We start from the raw sequence: 20,686 nt of genomic DNA, 5'->3' as shown, positions 1-20,686 counted from the left end.
ACGATCGAAAAAATGACGTCACATCAAGATTGACTCATGCATGTGACAGGTACTTGACAGCCTGTCACTCTGACGCACTTTACTCTATTTGCTCTGTGCTGCCATAAGCACCCTTTTCGCATCTGACGGCTCATATTCAGGCCAGGGAGTAGAAAAATACCGGTATTTTACTACTCCCTGATTCATGCCTTTCGCATTGACCGTTTTCATGCGCGCATATGCATGCATAGAATTTAAAAAAATCGTCGGTGCGCCGGCAAAAATCGGTGCGCGCGTACTTGAGAATCAAAGATAATTTTTACCATGGGCTTACAGGTTTTACTGTAGTTGGGTTTGTGTGTGTGTGGGTGGGGGGTGGGGGGGGGGGGGGGGTATTTTTGAACTCCGGGTGTAAGTATAAGTGCACTTTAGCAGGTGTGTTGTGTAGCATTGCTTAGCATTGCATCAAGCTGTTGGTTTTTGAGTTATTGTAGTTTGATTTTTGGGATGTATTCATAATTGTGCGCAGTGCTGAACTTGTACACTAAGTATGAGTGCAAGGTCTTTCTGTGCAGGAATTTCTGTGAGGCTTGTGACTGAAGGCTGGACACTTTGCTCATTGCTCTACTTTGTATTGCTATTGATGTTTAGATTTGTTGCTGGTAACATCAACACGGAGTTCCGTCGTATTGACAAGTTTACTACGGGTAAGACCCACATGATTATTGTCCGATTCAGTATTGGGCAACCATTGCAGTTTTTAGAATTCTGCCATGCAGTGCCACTACTGGGTGTGTGTATGTCAATTTGTGTTCGTGGTGTGCGCTTACGTGTACTTCAAAGAAGCGTGTGTGTGTGTGTGTGTGTCCCATATGGTGCAGTGGTATGTGCAGTCGATTTCCAATCGAGAGGTTGCGGGTTCAATTCCCGACGATTATGGTCGCACACGTCTTTCTTCTCTTTCTCGAACTCTTCCTGACTTTTCTTTCATTCTCCTGGGTGGTTACCAACAGCCAGTGTATGCCGGAGTATGTGGTGTGGTGTGTGTGTAGAAAAAAAAGGGAAAAATGAAAAATAGGGATTCACTGGCCAGAAAAAGTCACTTCAATCAGCTGTGTGGTGGATACCAGGCTAAACATAGTGGTGGTCAATTCATCAGCCTTGCAAGCTGTTGAATGGTGTAATCCCAGTACAAGTTGCTATGTCTAACATAGCTGTTCACTATCATCGCTTCCGCGATTCCGCGATTGGCAGGTCTGAGGTGAGGTGAGGTGAGGCGTGTGTGTGTGTGTGTGTGTGTGTGTATGTGTGTGTGTGTGTGTGTGTGTGTGTGTCTGAGTGTGTGTGTCTGAGAGGGGGACCAGTTGAATTGATATGTGTTTACCGGTATCAACAAGTGGAAGCAATGTTGTTACTTTTTTGAGAACTTTGAAACTCCACTATAGCCTTGTCATCTTTCCACTACGCCCCCCCCCCCCCCCCCCCCGGACCCGGTCCGCGCGGTGGCCATTATATGGCCAAGCCATCATCCCTGTAGAGACCCACGTTTTCTTTCCCGAAGATCGGCACTAGCTTACTGAGGATGAAAGCGCCAACCAACTCGCAGGCTTCCGCCCCATCATGCGATCCCATGGTAACATCAAAAATCTCGTCTTTGTCCTTTTTCATCCATGCTCGACCACCCGCGAAAAGCAGTGATTTTCTGGCGTGCATCACGATATCGACGTTGCTCTTTCGGGTGGGAGCATTACTACTTGCATGCTCCAGGGCACTTTTCAGCAGTTCCTCGGAGATGGACGGGTAGAATTCGACTTATCTTGAAATTATAAATTATAATTGTTGTCTCCTCGCCGCTTGTTCATGTACTTGCTTGATTTTGAACTCATGAATAAATAGAACACAGTCATGTCGTTCAGTACTACAGTGTGCAATGTGCAGGAGTTTCCTGTGCTGCACTGTCCTGTGCCCTGTCAGTATTACAGCTACTTTGATGCACAGATATAAAACTGATCAAGCAAACGACTGTGCATGCAGCAACCACCGAGGATCATTATTCCTTGACACCAACTGTGCACATGTCTTCTATGCAACAGGACTCACCCTGGTGTCAAACACACATTGCCGGTGTTCATCGCTGGCTGTGCCATCGCGCGCAGTCTTTTGTTTAAACCTGGCTTTGTTGGTTTGTTGTTCACCACTTACCGGTACATTGGCATTGCTGCTGCTGCTGCTGCTGCTGCTGCTGCTGCTGCTGCTGCTACTGTTGTGCTGACTGCTGGTGTTGTTGTTGTGCAGGTCCTACCAGTGGTCGGGTGATTGTTACAGAATCATGGCTGATCAAAGTTGGCATATTCACTGTTCATGTCTCCAAGCTATCCGAGACTGTCTTGGCGTGAGTCAGAGGTTTTTTTTGCTTGCGTGGATACTTTTTTGCTCCATATTATTCCATTTCCAAGGAAATAATTGCCACATTAACGAATACTTATTCTTGACTTATGCGGAGGTCACGCTGTTGTCGAAACCATTTTGTTTCATTTCTTATTTACGCTATTTTCTGTGTGTAGCTACATGCCTGTTTCTTAAACCCGACCCGTCCAATACCTGGAATACCTGGCCGGTAGGTTGCTTTCATATCATATTACCTGGAACTGTTTGTGTTTGTGTGTGCGTGTGTGTGTGTGTGTGTGTGTGTGCACGTGTGCATGTGTGCACATGTGCATGTATGTGTGTGATTGTATGTATGTTTGTGCGTATGTGTGTGTGTGTGCCCTATTGTGTTCCTGTGCAGGCTACAGAACAGTGCTCTTATTTCCAATGCACAGGCTGATGTGCTGCAATCAGTGCAACGACTCTCAATCAAGGTAAATAGTGCCCATGCACGTACTACATTAGTTTTGGTGCTAAGGAGTCGGATGCGGAGGTGTCTAGCTATGACTGTGATTGCATGAAAATAAACTTGTAAAGAGCGCTTGCTGCCATGGACGTATTTTGACGACTGATTGGTTTACGGAATAACGTTCACACCTTTTTTGTATAGGTAACAGGCGTCTCTACCTCTCTCTCTCTCTCTCTCTCTCTCTCTCTCTCTCTCTCTCTCTCTCTCTCTCTCTCTCTCTCTCTCTCTCTCTCTCTCTCTCTCGCCCTCTCTCTCTCTCTCTCTCTCTCTCTCTCAATTGATCAATCGATCAATCGATGGACCAGAAGTTTGAAATTTTCTGTAATATTGTCATTGACCCGTGGCCTACTTCGAAGTATGTGCTGTGTGCTGCCACTGCTAAGACTCACTTCTCTTCTCACCACACGCAAGTGCTGTTGCCTTCCCAGTTTACTGGTCCTGTTCATTGTGTTCGCACAAGCTGCATCATTTTTTTTTCCTTTTGTGTGTGTGTGTGTGTGTGTGTATGGGTGTGTATGTGTGTGTGGATGTGTGTGGATGGGTGGGTGCGTGCGTGTGCGTGTGTGTGTTGATTAGGTGACCAGCGCGAATACTGCAGTAGGAGACTTCAGTAAGTAGGATATACATGCTGTCTTGCTTTGCTTCTGTAGAAACAGAAAGTCATTGCGTACTAAGTGGTAATATTTTCATGCAGCAGTATGCATTCTTTTTGCGTGGCAGGTTACGCACATCTGGGAAGTGTGTCGCGCTTGCGCCTGCTGGAAGAATGAATAATTGCTATGCGTTGCCCAGCTGGTTCTCCCTTCTGTAGTTTTCCCCCTTTGAACGTACGTCTGTGTGTGTGTGTGTGTGTGTGTGTGTGTGTGTGTGTGTGTGTGTGTGTGTGTGTGTGTGTGTGTGTGTGTTCTGTAGTGATCCATGTGCCTGGACTGGAATATCGAGATTTCCGAAGTCGCTTGCCGTTTGTACATGTTGTCAATGTCCGTGGAGTTACTGTGCAACAAACTGTGGGTGAGCAGTTTGTGGCAGCATTCATCGAGCAGGCAGACCGTAACAATATCTACCGACTGGATCCGAATACGGTGAGTATATGTACTAGTGATCACTGTATACATATAGGTGTGTGCATGTACGAAAGTGTGTGCCCTTGGATGATGGAGAGAGAGAGCCTGGCTGTAGAAACTTTGTTGCATTCTGTCGTTTTCGTTCCATTTTGTCTTTGTCTGTCTCTCTCTGTCTCTTGTTGTCACTGCCTTTCTGTCAGTCTCTCTGTCTGTGTGTGTGTGTGTGTGTGTGTCTCTCTCTCTCTCTCTCTCTCTCTCTCTCTCTCTCTCTCTCTCTCTCTCTCTCTCTCTCTCACACACACACACACACACACACACACACACACACACACACACGCACACGCACACGCACACGCGCGCGCACACACACACTCACTCACTCACTCTTGTCGCGCTTTTTGTCTTTGCCCACTTCAATATGACTGTGTATATTTTCTGTGTTTACGTTATCATTAGGAGCTTGACTCATGCCTGGGCTGTATGGTTGCTAGGCCGGATGCTAAGCTTGTGAAGTTGTGTGCGGCTGATGAGGTGAGTGAGAAAGCTAGGCTGGCACTGCATGCCACATGCCACAGTGCGGTATTGAGCAGAGTATTTCCATCATTTTCCTTTGACTGAACGGGGTGGAGATATATAGTACTTCAAAGTTGTTTTTATTATAGCTATCAATAAACTGAGCTGTGCTCTCATTCTAACACTCCCAGTATGTGTTCACTAGAATGTTTTCTTGTGACTGTCAAAGGAAAACATAGTGAGTGGTTTAATAACTCATATTGGACTTTGTTGGAATGTGTGGGTGTCACCGTGTGGGTGTGGCTGTGGGTGGGTGTGGTAGAATGACAGCACAGCTCGTTTTTGGATATCTTTAATTTTCTTTTGATTTCCCGAAAGGGTCTTTGTTTTCATTGATCATACTGGGAGCCTAGTTGAGATGTATGGACTCTCACCTTGTGGGCTGTTCTGCTTTCTGAGTGAAGCAAGTTTTATAGTGTGAGTTATCGGTCAACTCGGCAACTTGGTATTTGTCGACATTGTGATGCTGACCACTTTGACCACGCTGCTGACCACTTAGTGGTGGATCTGATCTACTCACCTCCCACCGCTTTAGGAGCCGCATCTGTGCATTGATCCATAGCGCGTGGTGGCGTTCCTACGGGTGCGGAAAACTCGGCCGAGTCTCATGTGAACCGTGAATTTTGTTGTTGATGCTGTAGGATGGTGACTGTCGCAACTGTCGTTGTCGTCCGCAGTGGTGTCTCAGCTGTATGGCACGCTGGTTTGCCAGCCGACAGGACCAGCACCGTCCGGAGACTTGGCTGTCTTCATCCGCTCCGTGTCCAAACTGCCGCTCGCGCTTCTGCATGCTAGACGTGTGCCGCGTCGTGGAAGATACAGCGAGATGATGTGTGCACCTCTATCCTACAAGTCTTGCTGCTGCATTTTGCGATGCCCTGGACGGTTTTTGTGGTGCTGATCTGTTGTAGTGAGGTCTCTGCGGAAGGAACCGAATGCTGGAGTTGGCGGCTCATGCTGGTGTTAGTATCTTGTGCTGAGTTTCCTGACGTATGCAGAGCTATGAAACTGGTACACAGACTATTGCTCCGGCATTGGTGTGTCTACCACATCCGTCAGTCAGCATTTCATGGCTAAATTTACACTGCCACGTCTTGAGAGGGAGCTGGGGATCTTTTCTCGTGCTTGTTATCCGTGGACTGGTGTCGCTTGCTTCCTGTCCACTGGGTGACATACCGTCTCACGGTGTGCCAGTGAGAACCGTGCCCAACAAGCCCATTGTGCAATGATGTAATTTGTACCGCCGACACCCCACACAGCCACCTATAAAGTAGTACGAGTACCTGGACATGGGCATGGTCGTCTGAGGTGTTGAACATGACAGTGCATTGTTGATCCCAGCGCACTCACGTGGATTACTCATACCTCCCATATTTGGCAATGCGCAATGGGCTTATACCGGGCCGCAGCTGCCGATGACCAGCGCAACCAGAGTATTGTACTGCTTCCCAGCACATCAATCCATGGACGTTTGCCTTCTGGCTAAATTATCCTGAAGATGACTATTGCTATCAGGCCGGTGTGCTTCGGGTCGGCCACTGTAATATTCATGGCTTGGTCCCATTATTTTAAGTACCGGTATGCTTTATTTTCGTCTTATCCCGTCTATAGTCTGCTGGATTTATTACTACGGTAATTGTGAAGACAATTGTGAAGACTAGCTCTCCAGCGCTGGTTCACTGGAGAGAATAGAAATATGCTTCTTCAGCCTTCTTGTGCTGTTGCATGTTCTGACTCGTAACTGTTAGGGCTGGGCTAATTGCAGATAACACGACATGTTATGGAAACCTTTGATCCTAAAAGTTTTTTTAGAACTACCGGTACTAGCTTGGCTCTCCATCCGTTTATTATCTTCTTATCTAGTGTTACCCCTTGTCCTATCCATCCTTGATGCGGTTGCCAGTCCATGATCCCGACACCCAAGGTCGGACGAGTGTGGCAAGCCTCAGCAGCAACAAATGTGGTACATGGTAAAATAGTGGTCCCCAGATACGGGACAATCTGAGATACGGGCAGTGCCCGGTCCCAAGGTGCCCGGATTCAGGGACGTTTGAGCGTACAGCATACAGTAGGCATACTGTGATTTTTGCATACTTTGACACAGTGAATACTGAATAGTCAGTGAATAGTCAGTGAATAGTCAGTGAATAGTCAGTGAATACTCACTCGTACCGTAGAGTCTACCGGGTACGAGTACAGTGAAACCTGCGACTAACGACCAACCCTTGGGGCCAGAGAAAGCGGTCTTTAGTGGCAGGTGGTCTTTAGTTAGAGGTTTGCACCGCACAACCATAATGAATGTGAGACCGTCCTTGCCTGGCGAAGTGGCCTTTAGTTCCAGGCTGGTCGCTAGTCACGGTGGTCTTTAGTTACAGGTTTTACTGTATACGCTGTATACCGGTACACAATCAATAAAGGGCGCATTATGTTCTACATTGTACCTGTACTAACGCCTGGTACACGGTCCCTGGCCTTGCCTTGTCTCCGCGGAAGATCACAATCCCATGGCCGTGCCAAAATCCGTGACTTTCACTTGTTTTGTATTAAAACACCGGGTTTGACCTAATTCACCACGATATTCCCGGACATCCACGATTGGGGCATTGCCTTTTGGAACTGTGAAAGACTATTTTAAAAGTAACTCATTAGTTGCTGTACAATCATGTCACTGTGGAGCAAGGAGTCCCGGAGCCCCTGCAGCTCAGTGCAGTGAGGGTTCCGAAAACCAGCATGCACGGCCGTCGGGTGTGAGGAGTTCCACAAATGTTTAGGTTTCTCCTCAATTTGCCCCATTTTTGCCGCGATCTCCTTGATTTCACCCCGCAATTTTCGCATGCCATGGCGCCAGTCGAGTCCACATTCTTTTTGGAGACTTCCGCGATTTTCACGTTGACAGCTTGCGCTGCCAAAGCACCTCGGCCTCGCGGGCGCTGGCCCAGATTTTTTTTATCATCGAGGATGCAACTACTTTCGAACTAATGTTACTTTTGAAGAGCACTACACTGTCCATGTCAAATCTTGTAGAGCTAGTTTTAGAGTTATCTTCTCGACGTCTTCACCTAGTACCTGTGAGGTTCTGTTATCTGGATCTATCTTCCCTGCAGGTATTGCTTTGGGTTTCTTCCCGTGTATTATTTTTATTGGAGTTTACCATTCTGAAAGCACTGGGAAATATTTTGCAGTTCGATCTGTCTAACAAATCAATTACTAGTATTACAATAATTGTTAGTACATGTACATGGTGGTATAGACACACCTAGTACCTGGCGATCACGGTCTACCATCAGTAAATCAGCCTCCAGTTTCTAGGCCATCAGCAATGGCATTGGCAGCTTTGCCCAATTTGGAGAGACTATCGTCTCGTGTTGTTCGCGTCCTCGGACTGAACCCAGGCCCAATGACGCTGCAGGGAACGAATACTTACTTAGTTGGCAAAGGAAAACAGCGCCTTCTCATTGATACTGGGGAGGGGAAAGCAGACTATCCAGCCCTGCTGAGAAAATCCATGGATGGATGTGAAATCAAACACGTTGTACTCACTCATTGGCATCATGATCATGTCGGTGGCGTAGCCGATGTTAGTAGACTGCAGCCGAATGTGTCCTTTTGGAAGATGCCTGCACCAGATCACGACCGGCCAATCACCAGCACCAGTGGCGAAACATCACAGCTAGTACCCGTGGAAACGCTTCGCGACACGGACACATTCAACCTGGACGACGGCGAGACATCGCTGCGTGTGATACACACACCCGGGCACACAACCGACCATGTTGCTCTGTACCTGGAGCAGGAGAATGCTGTCTTCTCCGGCGACTGTGTTCTAGGCGGCAGCACTGCCGTGTTTGAGAACCTGTACGATTACATGAAGTCTCTTGCTAAACTGGTGGAGCTGAAGCCTGGTCGCATCTACCCAGGCCATGGCCCGGTCATTGAGGAGAGCATGCCGCTACTGGAGCAGTACATTGCTCATCGTAATCAGCGCGAGGAGCAGATCCTGGCGTGCGTCCGTAGCGAGGCACGGCCCTGGACGGCAATGGACATCGTCAAGGTAGTGTACACGACTACGCCGGAGAGTCTGTACAGAGCGGCGGAGAAGAATGTGATGAATCACCTGCTGAAACTGCAGCAGCAGGGCGACATCGCACCCAGTCAGGTGGCTGATGACGGCTCAGAGCGTTGGATAAGCAAACTCTAGCTACAGAGTGCGGGCAGTTTTGGGCTGCACTGCATATTGCTGTTGGCCAGGGAATGACGGTGGTGTGTGCTTTCCTGCGTGGATACATTACGCCTCCCTAGTACTGTACAGTTTGGTACTGCTGGCTTGCTTTCAGTTCGCTCCGACGTCACATTGGTCTGCCACTATGAATAAATGAATACGTCAACATCTAATGCTAGACTGAGGTGCTGGTACTTCGAAGAACAGTGTACAGTGTAGTTATTATTTACTAGGTTTACTAAGGCCCTGTGCTTCCTTGAAAGTGATAGTTTAAAGATTTTTATAGAATATTTTACCTTTTGTCCGTCCAACATTCTGTTGTACCTTGCAGTTATTTATTAACATGCCTGATTGCATAAAATTGCACTGTACATCCAACTGGAAGTCACTCGTAGAGTTGAACAGCATTGCTCTGTGTGCTGAAAGTGGGAAATGGGGGGGGGGGGGGGGACCAAGTGTTTTGCCTGTGTTACATGCAATACATGCACCACTTTACTTTTATCTTGTAACATGTAGCTATGACTTGACTTTCGAGGGCACTTCTTGCCCGTTGCAAATTGTGATTCTGCAATGAAATTTCACATTTTCAGAAGACATCGGCTATCACCAGGAAACAGTCAAATACCTCATTTTTACAGTACTCCCTGGTTGTCATCATATAAACTGCCATAATATTATGCAAGACTCCTACAAGATTACTAGGTTGAGCCTTGTTTTCGTTGACACCTTCACACCCCACACGCTGAGAGAGATGGTCTTCTTTCCTCCTTGATGGACAGTTTTCAACCAGACAAACCAATCAGCCAGAACAATCAGAGTGAGCTGCTCAGCATCGGAATATCAAATACTAGGCACGCCACATGTACCTGTGCGGTAGGGATGTGATGAGGTGGGTAAGGGATAGGCGTGCCTTAGCATGATAGTAGAAGCTTGTTGGCTACTAGTAAGTGACTCCAGATAACAAAATAGGTAAATGGGCAAATAGAAAGGCAACTGAGCATGATTTCTAGAAAGCTGACCGTGTGGATTATATTGCAGAGACGGCGCTCCCTGGAATATACTTTAAGTATTCTTTGTTTTTTAAATATTTTTTTCAATCCAAGCAAGATTTCGGATTTCGTAAATTCAAAATGGAGCCGCATAGCAACTTGCAGATTTGAGCAAATCCCTTATTTAATGTAGTATACATTCTCTCATGTTCTCAGTACTAATAAGTATTGGTTCAATCTGTTTACCAAGTGGTAATTGTCATACACCGGGCAGCCGGTTGAGTACGCTGTAGATCTACATGCGGGTACATTCAAGCCTGGGTCAAAAGTACTTCAGTAGCGGCTTTGGAGAACTACAGGCTAGTACTCCAAGTACGGCTAGTGCTGTATCTCTTTTTTTCTTTTCTTTTTTTTCTACAAAATCCACATATCTCCAGGCACTGGGGTGAATAATGGAGTGTGGAGGTGGGGTGTGCCATCCCGTTGCTCAGCTATCTGATATGCCAGTACTGGAGCTGAGCCAGCCAAGGTATGCCGGCTTCATGACTTGCACTGGCTGGCTAGCTCGGCCATCTTGGGCATGCTCAGTTGGTGAGTGACTTGGTACTGTGGCCGCTGATGATGCCGCCTCCGAACCATGGCGGGGAGCGTACGCATGTCCATAACGGAGCTGTGGTGATTTCTGCACGGCGCTTGGTTGTGCTTGCTCGTGGACATCCATGCTGGGATTCAGCGCTGCCTCACCTCTTACGTCAGGAGCATGCCTGCACAATATGTCCGTTTGATGACCATGGCGTTGTCGTTCATCTGAACAGGGAGGCACCGCAGCACTTGCTTGCAGCTCGGCAGGCAGCACGGGCTGGTCGATCGTTGTAGGCATGTATCCAGATACACAGTCACAGAGATCATCTTCCATGGGAATGTGAATTTCAAGAGCATTGTGATGACCCTCCGCTGAATCACCAGCTGCACCGCTATCATGCTCATAGTCCGCAAGGGCGGCGCGCACTTTCCGTTGCAGCTCTCTGCCCTCGTCATCGGTATCATCACAATCGCCGCATCCATCATCATATTTTGTGGCATTTGGCCATGCATTGGGTGCGTGTGTTGTACAGTGATCTCTATCCGTAGTACACGCATCACCACTGTCTGTGCTCTGCTCAGTGGACGCATGTTCTGCAGTTATGTGGACGGCACACTCGTTCGGATAGGAATTCGCCGCATACCCATGCTGCTGTGCGGAGGTGAATGACGGGCTGTCGGCTTGACTCGGATACTGGTGAATGGTGTAATGCTCACCATTGCTGAGAGTGTCTTCATAGTGAGCTGCTGCTGTTGCTGCTGCTGTTGTTGCTGATGTTGCTTCTGCTACTGTTGTTGCTGCTGTGTCATCGCCGGTGATTCTTGCAGCTGTCACTGCAGTTGCCATCATCTCTATGCCATTGTGTGGCCCTGATCCATTATCATCAAGTACAGCGCTGCTGATGTGATGGGTATCTTGAGACAGCACATCATCTTCATGGATGCTGGAAGTGCGTGATGTGCTCTGTGTTGTTGATGAGGCATCCGGTGCCGCTAGCTGGCTTGGCTGCTCTGCATCCAGCACCAAACTGCGTCTACTCAACACTCTGCTTGATGACCTTGACCGGTTCTGAGACAGTTGATCGACCACCTCTTCGACTGCCTCCAGCTGAGCATCTTCACAAGAGGCCTGCAAGCATTCTGAATCGGAATGGTCCGAGTCCGACAATTCCAGCGTCACATTGCACTCATTGGCAGATCCTCCAGCAACTATTTTCTGTGTCAGGTCTTTCATATACTTTTGCAACTCTGTGCGACCGCATGCCTCATAGCAACGCAAGGGTCTCACTGACGTCGACACTTTCCTTTCCATGAAGTCAACTACAATGTCATTCGATGAGCTCCTCTCCAAGAGAACTGGAATCACCGGGATGCCGTGACCTTCCGGGTCTGAAGTCAACTTCTTTACAAAGTTTCTCTCGTAAAACGCCAGTTGTGGTGACGCATCATCTATTGCTGTGGGATGTTGGCTGCCCACCTGTCGCCACATCTTGACCAGTTTGGCAGAGCCCACCACGAGAACAGCATCAACAGCTGACTGTGTGTGCTCCAGAAACCAGCCTTGGACATCGGCCATGACCTGGTTCGTGTCGAAGCAGGGTAGATCGGCAGAGACTCCGGCCTGCTCAAGCGCATCGACGAGCTTGTTGACACGTCGCTGGTGCTGCTCATTCGGATCGCAAGCTGGGAGATTGTGTGCATAGCAAATGTACACGCGGACGCATCGTGGTAGGACAGAGTACTGGCTACTGGCAATACCCGTCGCACGACTGAAGCTCAGGTCTAGGTGCGTCAGGTTCCCGACGTCAGAGAATGCTACCGAGTACCTGTCCATGGCGATAGTCTGTACGGGTGGCGCCTCCGCTGCCGGGTTGTTCCACTCTGCAAGGATCCCATGTCACGGTTTGTGCATGCCACCACACATACACAAACACACACACACACACACACACACACACACACACACAAAGACACGTAAAATGCATTCACAAATGGACAGAGGTTGGTGTACATATACTAACGTAGTAGTCCCTTCAATACAAACCCACTTTGCTCTACCCTCAACTGTAGAGCTCTCAAGTCTGAAGGTCAACACAAATTGACAACGAATGGTGATAATTATACACCCCCTCCCCCCCCCCCCCACATGCGCTCTCTTGTACCTATGCATCCACAGTCACTCCTTTCCACCCCAGAAATGTCCTCTTGCCTCTTGGCTCCGCCAGGGTGCCTCTCCTTGCTCAGTTTTGAACCAATTATCAGTACATGTCGTATTCTCCTAATATGAGTCACACCTTTCTAAAATATATCCCAAAACCAAAAGAAGGGGCGCTGCAGCTGCTGTGCATACTTCGCGTTCAACGTTGCAACATCGTCACCGCGTCCATGATAGTTTTGTGTCACCATAGAAACGATTTTGACAGTGAAATCAGCCAGAGTTGGGAGAACTAGCCGCATTCCATCTGAATTGCAACTTACAATTGAGTACGACTTACGGTTCAAATGAACTCACTAAAACTGCTGGTATACGAGAACCTGTAAATGAAATAGCGACCTACAATCCAGGCAACACAGTACTGTCTTCATGGAGAACTGCACTGTTTGTAACCCTTTGCTGCACACGCATACTTGAACCGACACACGTCTATCGGTTCGACAGAGCACTGGAAAAGCGACATGTCGATCAAATTGAGTTCGCTAGATTCCTAGGGATATACTGGTTCCGGAAATATATCTATAGGTTTACATTCGACAATATGCTTCGTGTTGGAGCTATGAGTAATTGTCTTCCTGCTGGTCTGGGAATGCCGAAAACGTATACTGTACAAGCAGAAATATTCGCCTGGAATTTAATTTCGTCTTTTTCGTCCAACGAGCTGTTGGACTAAATTAAATGCTGGACTAATATTAATTTGTCCAGCTTTTCAATACACTCTTATGATCCATGGACGAAATTTACAACCGGACGAAATTTACAACCGGACGAACTCCCTTTCTTTGGAGTTGGACGAAATTATTGACCGACGAAATTTTCTGCTTATACAGTACATTTTAATGGGCAGCAAAGGGTTTTAAAAGTTACTAAACAATTTAACACTACGGGCACAGTGCAGTGCCCAGTCTCATGACACATTGCCCGCACAAGTGTCCACTCACTCTGATAGAAGCAGAAGACCGAGATCAGCAATACGAAAACGACAGCTCCGGGAACAAGAGCGGATGCTAGTACTGTCAACAGGCCGTACCCATCACCACTGTATGTTTCCGCAGGAGTTGAGATATTCCGGCCTGCTGCAGAATAAGACGGAGGACAAGTCGGAAGGTGGTATCAAACACAGGCACAAAGAGAATCAGTTCCCTATTTGGATGGTTTGTGTCAGCGTTTGTGCAGCTATTGAGATTGAAGGAATCAAAGAGGTGCCCCAAAAGGACCGAAAATAGAAGTACACCGAAAATTTGTGAAATTCCAGTTAGTCTGTCAACATGGTGCGGTTATGTATCCTTACCTGTGTCTACACTGGTACAGTTCAATCGATTAGCAGGAGGACACGGGATCTCTTCTGTGGCATTTCCAGGACAGCTGTCCTCGAGAGCAGGCATGAACGGTGGTGGCTGGCAGCCGCGCACCTTCAGACCATCACGGTGCGATTCGTTGCATGCCAGTGTGCTTGCACACGGCCGAAGCACAGACCAGTCCGTCCACGTTCCCACCACTGTGCCAGCAGACAGCACGGTTACATCATCATTATCACCATGTGCGAAAGCAGCCAAACAAAAGAGAACCAAACCAGAGACAATCTCTTACCCGTCCAGACACTATTGTTTTAACCTTATTGTTGGAGAGAAAATCCATTACTCATAGTTTTAGGCCACAAGGGGAAATATAGGTGACATGACTCATACTTCGAGTAGGTGTACATGCACATGCACAGGTTAGCATGCAGCCTTGCGAGGTACACACACTGTTACACAAACGATGGGATGCTGTTTAGCTCTTACCCTAGGTATCTCACACCTGGGTATGTACAAGGAACAACCTGTTTTAAAAGTATGAACGACAATGGCTATGCCGGTACACACAGCACCTAGATCAAGAGTACATGAAAACCAGAGTGTGCAGCTTGGGGCCTTTTCTGCTATGGGTGTCTGTCACGGCGAAATTCCGTGATTACATCATATTTGGCCCAGATCTGAGGCGGGAAATGGCGTAGTGCGTACAACTGAGCTGCAGTTGTGCAGAAAGAGACCTGCTTGAATCCTGCTTGTACGCACTACATCACTAAAATGATGTAATCACGGAATTTCGCCGTGACAGCAACCCATCCGAGCTGCACACTCTGGTTTTCATGTACTCTTGCCTAGATACATCAACACTGGCAACCATGGAAACCATGAAGCTTATCCTGCTCTCCTGCGAGACGGCTGAGCGAGGTACTTTAACATCGCCACTTAGCTTTGGTTAGCTTGATAGGTATGTGACGTGTGCATGTGTGCAGGGGAGGGGGCTTCTTGATATTAAAAAAATGGTGCCCTACTTTCCGAGGTCGGATACCGCAACTGCCTCCTCGGGTGACAAAATGTAACATTCCAGTTGGACGTTAACGAATGCTCAGGTATACTACGCTGCCAGAGTGATTTTGGCCACCAAATTGTCATGAAAATGGTGGCACCGTCCCCATGGCACTCAGCATTCCGTGAAATTGTTCATTCCGGCCAAGTTCTGCTTTGGATTGATGTTCTATTAGGCTAGAGTGTGACTTACCTGCAATCATGTAGCCCACCTTGAGCGGTTTTGGTATGCACCCGACTTGAAGGTCCAAACGTCCATTCCGATTTATGTACTGAAATTGCCGCACCTGGTGATAAGCAAATAAGCATGGAGATATGCACTTAGGCATGACCAGACAGAATATCCATAAGCAGGGAACACCATAAGAATTATATTGGGTTTGCGCAATGGTACACCGGCTTCTTCCACAGATGATAAGTATGACTCACTTTTATCTTCTCACCTAACCATGCCCAACTCGAGCTGGTGGGGTAATCGATCGTGACAGCAACCTTCAAAATAAAAGCACCATGGCTATTTTTGAATATGCTTTTCTCTTTCCATAGGCTAGAACATAGAGATATGCTTTCATCCCGGCAAGCCATTTAGCATACAGTATTTTATGTATCTCTTTTACATGCGCACTCCAAGAGGGCTTCGAAGATATACAGGCTCAGTCTCCAATATAACCGCTGGGCTTACATGTACAACGGAGAACTACATAGTACATGTATATGGATCATGTCCATGCATGTTCGACGTCACACAGTATCATATACACACATTGTGGCACAAGTCCGTGATCCCCGTGATCCCCGTGACCCCCGTGATCCCCGTGATCCCCGTGACCCCCGTGATCCCCGTGACCCCCGTGATCCCCGTGATCCCCGTGACCCCCGTGATCCCGCGTACAGACTCAGTACACCAGGAAGTACAAAACTGCCCGATTCACGGTATCTGCTGGGAAACTTTGTGTTACTGGTAGAATGAGTGCTACTGGTATAACAAAAAAAGATTAACAAACGTACATGTACCAGATGGATGAAAAATTATAAGCCCAGTCTCTGGTAGAAGCCCAGAGTCCAGACTAGTTGGAAACTCCATGCCCGGAGCCGCTTATAATGGAGATAAAACGGTATGTGCAAAGCTGTGGACTCGACACTCTGCAGGCTTGCTGGTTCACTTCAGCGCAAGAATTGGACTGATAAGAGGCCGTCCGCCATTATTGCAGGGGCGTAGCACCCGCTACGACTGGTACGACCATGGCCGTACCACTTTTCGAAAAGTGTGGTCCGTCCGAAACGTGCAAAACCGTAATAAAAAAAATCAGGATCCACCGATGCATATGCGCATCAGACTTTGACCTTTTTCTAGACTCGTATTCGTAGATCTGTTATGCATCTGCAGTCGTACTGAGTACGAGTACTGTACTCGACTCGACTGCACACTACATGTACACTGCGCCAGAAGTGCGCCAGAAGTTCCCAGAACGCAGGATTTTGTGTCTTTTTACAAATTTTTCCCGCGGGAGGTCCCCGGACCCCCCTCCAACACGGCCTTTGGCCGCACCGACCTTCGGCCGCACCTACCTTCGGCCGCACCGACCTTCGGCCGCACCGACCTTCGGTCGTACCACTTCCAAAACCCCATCCTACGCCCCTGTATTGAAAATGAAAACCTCCCGTGTGCAAAATAGGGCAAGGGTGGTCACAAGTGTGGGAGCCAGGATTGTATCAGTGGTGTTCCCTCCGCGTTAGAGCTTAGAAGCTTACCCTGACATTGAACCGTTCTCCTGGAACTATTCCCGTGACCACAACACTGCTGGTGTTAATCTGCACCATAGAAACACAGACGTACAGACAGTGAGAGAGAGAGAGAGAGAGAGAGAGAGAGAGAGAGAGAGAGAGAGAGAGAGAGAGAGAGAGAGAGAGAGAGAGAGAGAGAGAGAGAGAGAGAGAGAGAGAGAGAGAGAGAGAGAGAGAGCAACTGCTCCTAGACTACAGTGTTGGTGGGTGTGACCGTGTCATTTGGTCCTGTTCAAGTATGCGCTGAAGTACAGGTGAGTATTCGCATGCCATGATTGTTCCAACATGATGTCGACTAGTGTATGTACCAGAATTAATTTCAGTGTCTTCGACCTGCTGCAGTACAGTGCATTTACATTCTTTCTCACACCTCACATCAGCCATAACTAGTGCAGGGTTGGTTGCGGGCAGCCATATTGTAAGACAAAAAAGAGGATGTGGACTAGTGTACGCTGTTGTTGTTGTTGTTGTTGTTGAATTCTTTATTCTCACGATGGCACCATCGTTGTTGTTGTTGTTGTTGTTGTTGTTGTTGTTGTTGTTGTTGTTGTTGTTGTTGTTGTTGTTGTTGTTGTTGTTTCAAATCTTTTTTCTCACGATAGCCAGTGGCCAATAAGAGATAGTAGTGTAAGAAAGGAGAAAGAGTGAGGAAGAGTTGTTGTTGTTGTTGTTGTTGTTGTTGTTGTTGTTGTTGTTGTTGTTGTTGTTGTTGTTGTTGTTGTTGTTGTTGTTGTTGTTGTTGTTGTTGTTGTTGTTGTTGTTGTTGTTACTTTATTTTACTTCACCAGAATTACAGGCAGTAGAATGCCTTCTCACTAGACCAGGTCTAGTTCTCACAAATGATGAAGAATGTGAATGAACATGCTAAAGTACGTACCGGAATTAAATCCAGTATCTTCGACCTGTCGTAGTACAGTGCATTTTCATATGAGAGTTCGATGCGAATGTGCTGCGGCGTTAGTTTCTTCCACTCCTCGACTGGGATGGTGTACGTTATTCCGATGGCACTTGCACCAGTAGTTCGTATGGTGACATTGCTAACAGGCCTGGTATCTATGAAGGGAAAAGAGAGAACGAGGGAGGGTATTTCACATTTAAAAAATGGAGAGATACACAAGCATGTCAAACCAAAATGAAGACTGAGGCCTCCACAACAGGCCCGTTGTGCATTACTGAAAGAAAGTGCATGATTTCACAAGCACCGGTTGTCAGTCTAAAATTAGTCGTGGATAGCTTGAAACAAAGAGACAGAGCCACCTCTATAAAACCCCGAAGTTAAACAAAATGAAAATTATCTTGTACAGCGGCTGAGAGAAGCTGTTGTAAAATTTAATATTCATGAGTTTCCCTTGTTTCCCGTATCTAAGATGTTACTGTTACAGGTCCTTCCAAGTTGCTCACTACTGGATTGGTAGCTTGCTCACCTCTTAGTGCACTGGACCGTGAATAGTCTAACCTTATTCTGGACCTGGATATGCGTCTTGGTGCACAGGTGCGTTGACCAAGTGACAAACAACATGTACATGTACATAGACACACACGCACGCGCGCGCGCGCGCACACACACACACACACACACACACACACACACACACACAAACACACATGCACACACACATACACACACACACACACACACTGTGCATTTACTTACATATCGAGTTGCATGCAGTGCTCTCCCTACAACAGCTGAACAGCAGCAGCACAGCCAAGAAGACCGGAGCCAGCCCAGCGAAGTGACGACGCGGTACCTGTTTGTTACGGCATGCAATTCACCACAAGCACATAAGGCGTAAGATCGGCTTAGCCACTAACACATGCAGGCAGAGGTACAGCGGATGATTTAAGATAAGTCGTGACTAAGAAATAACTTAGCGGAGGCACCAGGTTCAAGTGCCGTTTGTTAGCGGAAGGATTTTCCCACCAAGCTACGGCCCACGGGCAAATGTGAACATATTGCTGGCACAAGTAGTACCATATTTTCCCGTTTATAAGTCGAAACCCCATACTTGGGACCTCAATTTCCAGGTTTAATGGCAGTCAAACCCCGATTGTAAGTCGACTACCCCGTTTTAGTTCCGTTTTTAGGTCGTAAAAGGTCAACTTATATTTGGGAAAACACAGTATGTGGATTTGGCAAACAAAGGTCGGGCATGTCCTTGTGTAGAGCATTGGTCCTCCCAAACATGGAGCTGCAAGTTTGACTCCCAGTTGAAAGATAATTTCCGCCCTTGTCCGAGGACGATCTGGGATTTGGGTACCCGGTGCTGGTGCAGGCTGCTACGGGGGAGATGAGCACTGCCTTTGCCATGACAAGTTCACAACGTTACCTCCCTCTCGTGCAGTCAGGCTTGACTATGGGTCACAAAATCATCAGATGCGATCTACCTTCCCACAAATGGGCGGGTATAAATACTACTAAAATAGGTGTTGCCACACTGCACTAAGTTGCCATGGTTACATACTTCGAAGTAAATTGAACAATAATAGAAGTGAAGGGCATAGCTGGCTGGGTAACTGGTTCATCAGCTCTGCATGCACATGTACAGTCACGAGAGTTAGTACGACAGTGCAGCCTGCAGGGTGCTGGTCTATCATCAAGAGTCCATAACCCAAGAGTATGCAACTGTGATTATGGGTGCATGCGTGGCGCGCTGCCTTCATTACGTAACTTGCCTTCATCACGCTCTGAAAGCATGCATTCAAACTCTCAATTTCTCGCACGAGCCCATCCGTTTTTGCTCGATTCGTTCCAGTACCTACACAATCTCTGAATTCTGGCGCGTGAACTCCAGTTCCGTACGAAAGTTCATTTCAAACTAGAGGGAAAGTGCGGTGTTTGATTTTCCGCAGTGCGCGGACTGCAGCTGAATGATGTAATGAAGGCAGCGCGCCGCGCGGTTGGCCCATAGAAAAGAGATCACAGTTGCATACTCTTGGGTTATGGACTCTTGCTATCATGTATATCAGTGAACGCAGAGTGTCAGTGAGTGCCAGCAGTGTCGCACTCATACCCGTACGGAGGTCGGGCGATAACGTTTTCATTCGAGATACAGTCGTCCCTCTCTAATCCGGCACTTTATAATCCAGCACCCTCGATAAACCAGCACAATTTTCAGTAGCCAAAATGTCCTCTTCATGCACATTGCAGCAGTAAATCAGATTTGTTAATCCAGCACCCTCCAGCAGATTTTCGTGGCACAAATGGTGCCGGATTATAGAGGGACCACTGTACTTAGTATTTGCATGGAGTGGCAAAGAAGTGGTGCCATGGCATGCAAGCACTGGCTTGCCACCCTGGTCCAGTGGCAAAACTCTCGCTGTGCCAGTGTGTGCATGGTTTGCCCCTGACTCCAGACAAAGCTGCCATTCAAATCCCAATACATGTACAAAACTAGAACTCGTATGGTTTCCACTCCATGTACTCCATACACATACGCATCACATGGCGATGGTGGCTATGTTTCTAGCTTCTAATCTACAAGAACGAGTTACAGAAACAAACGGTGCAAATATCAACGAGCTCGCAAGCGTATGACCGCCATTATCATGAGCCACGTACCTCCTGCATATGCATCCTTCACTGACTCCGAGCGCCGCCGGCCGTCCGCAATGATCACATTGTGGTTCGCTGAATGGCCAATACCTGGCAGGCCAATAGCTTTTTGTGCTGGGAACGACTCCTAGATCCTACTTCCTTCCCGCCTGCACTCTATCTCGACGGCAATCGGCTTTCCCCCGCTTCACAGGCGTATGACAACGCCTAACAAACATTAGATTTAGAGAGGGGATCGCGAAGATTTCACATTGCTCGACCGGACGACATGCATATCCATGCGCTAAGTCGTCTTCTTCTCTGTGGGTTGGCACTCGGGAAGGCGAAACAGGCGGACATTCATGCACTAATCGGTAAACCAGGCTGCCTACTAGCCTAGCGCCTCCATCAATGTTGTAGACGTGGCGATACATGTGTAGTTTGAAACATCACCTCGTATCGGACTTGGCCTCGTGTCTGACCGTCACCGGAACA

General features: G+C 47.7%; 3 protein-coding genes across 4 annotated transcripts in view; 2 read left to right on the top strand and 1 right to left on the bottom strand.

Moving 5' to 3' along the window:
- LOC135808648 (E3 ubiquitin-protein ligase TM129-like) overlaps window positions 1-6,460 on the top strand; it is a 22,526-nt gene extending 16,066 nt beyond the window's left edge. The window contains exons 4-10 of the mRNA XM_065321871.1: window positions 631-686; window positions 2,275-2,371; window positions 2,768-2,840; window positions 3,452-3,485; window positions 3,788-3,957; window positions 4,396-4,470; window positions 5,154-6,460. Coding sequence (XP_065177943.1) covers window positions 631-686; window positions 2,275-2,371; window positions 2,768-2,840; window positions 3,452-3,485; window positions 3,788-3,957; window positions 4,396-4,470; window positions 5,154-5,342 — 694 coding nt within the window. The 3' untranslated portion in view covers window positions 5,343-6,460. The remainder of the gene's footprint in view (window positions 1-630; window positions 687-2,274; window positions 2,372-2,767; window positions 2,841-3,451; window positions 3,486-3,787; window positions 3,958-4,395; window positions 4,471-5,153) is intronic.
- A 1,010-nt stretch (window positions 6,461-7,470) lies between these two features.
- Window positions 7,471-9,133, top strand: LOC135808645 (endoribonuclease LACTB2-like). Its single transcript, XM_065321869.1, has one exon. It carries the CDS (start codon window positions 7,832-7,834, stop codon window positions 8,708-8,710), a length of 879 nt encoding a protein of 292 aa, XP_065177941.1. The 5' UTR covers window positions 7,471-7,831; the 3' UTR covers window positions 8,711-9,133.
- A 355-nt stretch (window positions 9,134-9,488) lies between these two features.
- On the bottom strand, window positions 9,489-20,586 carry LOC135808644 (uncharacterized). 2 transcript variants are annotated; one of them, XM_065321868.1, is made up of 8 exons: window positions 20,219-20,586; window positions 18,311-18,407; window positions 17,534-17,709; window positions 16,624-16,683; window positions 15,065-15,158; window positions 13,809-14,015; window positions 13,459-13,590; window positions 9,489-12,183 (listed from the first exon to the last, which is right to left on the bottom strand). In XM_065321868.1, exons 1-8 carry the CDS (start codon window positions 20,231-20,233, stop codon window positions 10,208-10,210), a joined length of 2,757 nt encoding a protein of 918 aa, XP_065177940.1. In that variant the 5' UTR covers window positions 20,234-20,586; the 3' UTR covers window positions 9,489-10,207. The 2 variants fall into 2 exon arrangements, with proteins under 2 accessions (XP_065177940.1, XP_065177939.1); XM_065321867.1 differs by having other exon boundaries at window positions 13,459-13,593; window positions 20,219-20,585.
- Window positions 20,587-20,686: the final 100 nt, after the last annotated feature.

Source organism: Sycon ciliatum, chromosome 2 (genome assembly GCF_964019385.1).
Source record: "Sycon ciliatum chromosome 2, ocSycCili1.1, whole genome shotgun sequence".
NCBI classification, from domain to species: Eukaryota; Metazoa; Porifera; class Calcarea; order Leucosolenida; family Sycettidae; genus Sycon; species Sycon ciliatum.
Note: the sequence above shows the minus strand (reverse complement) of the source record. Positions and strands in the feature narration are given on the sequence as shown.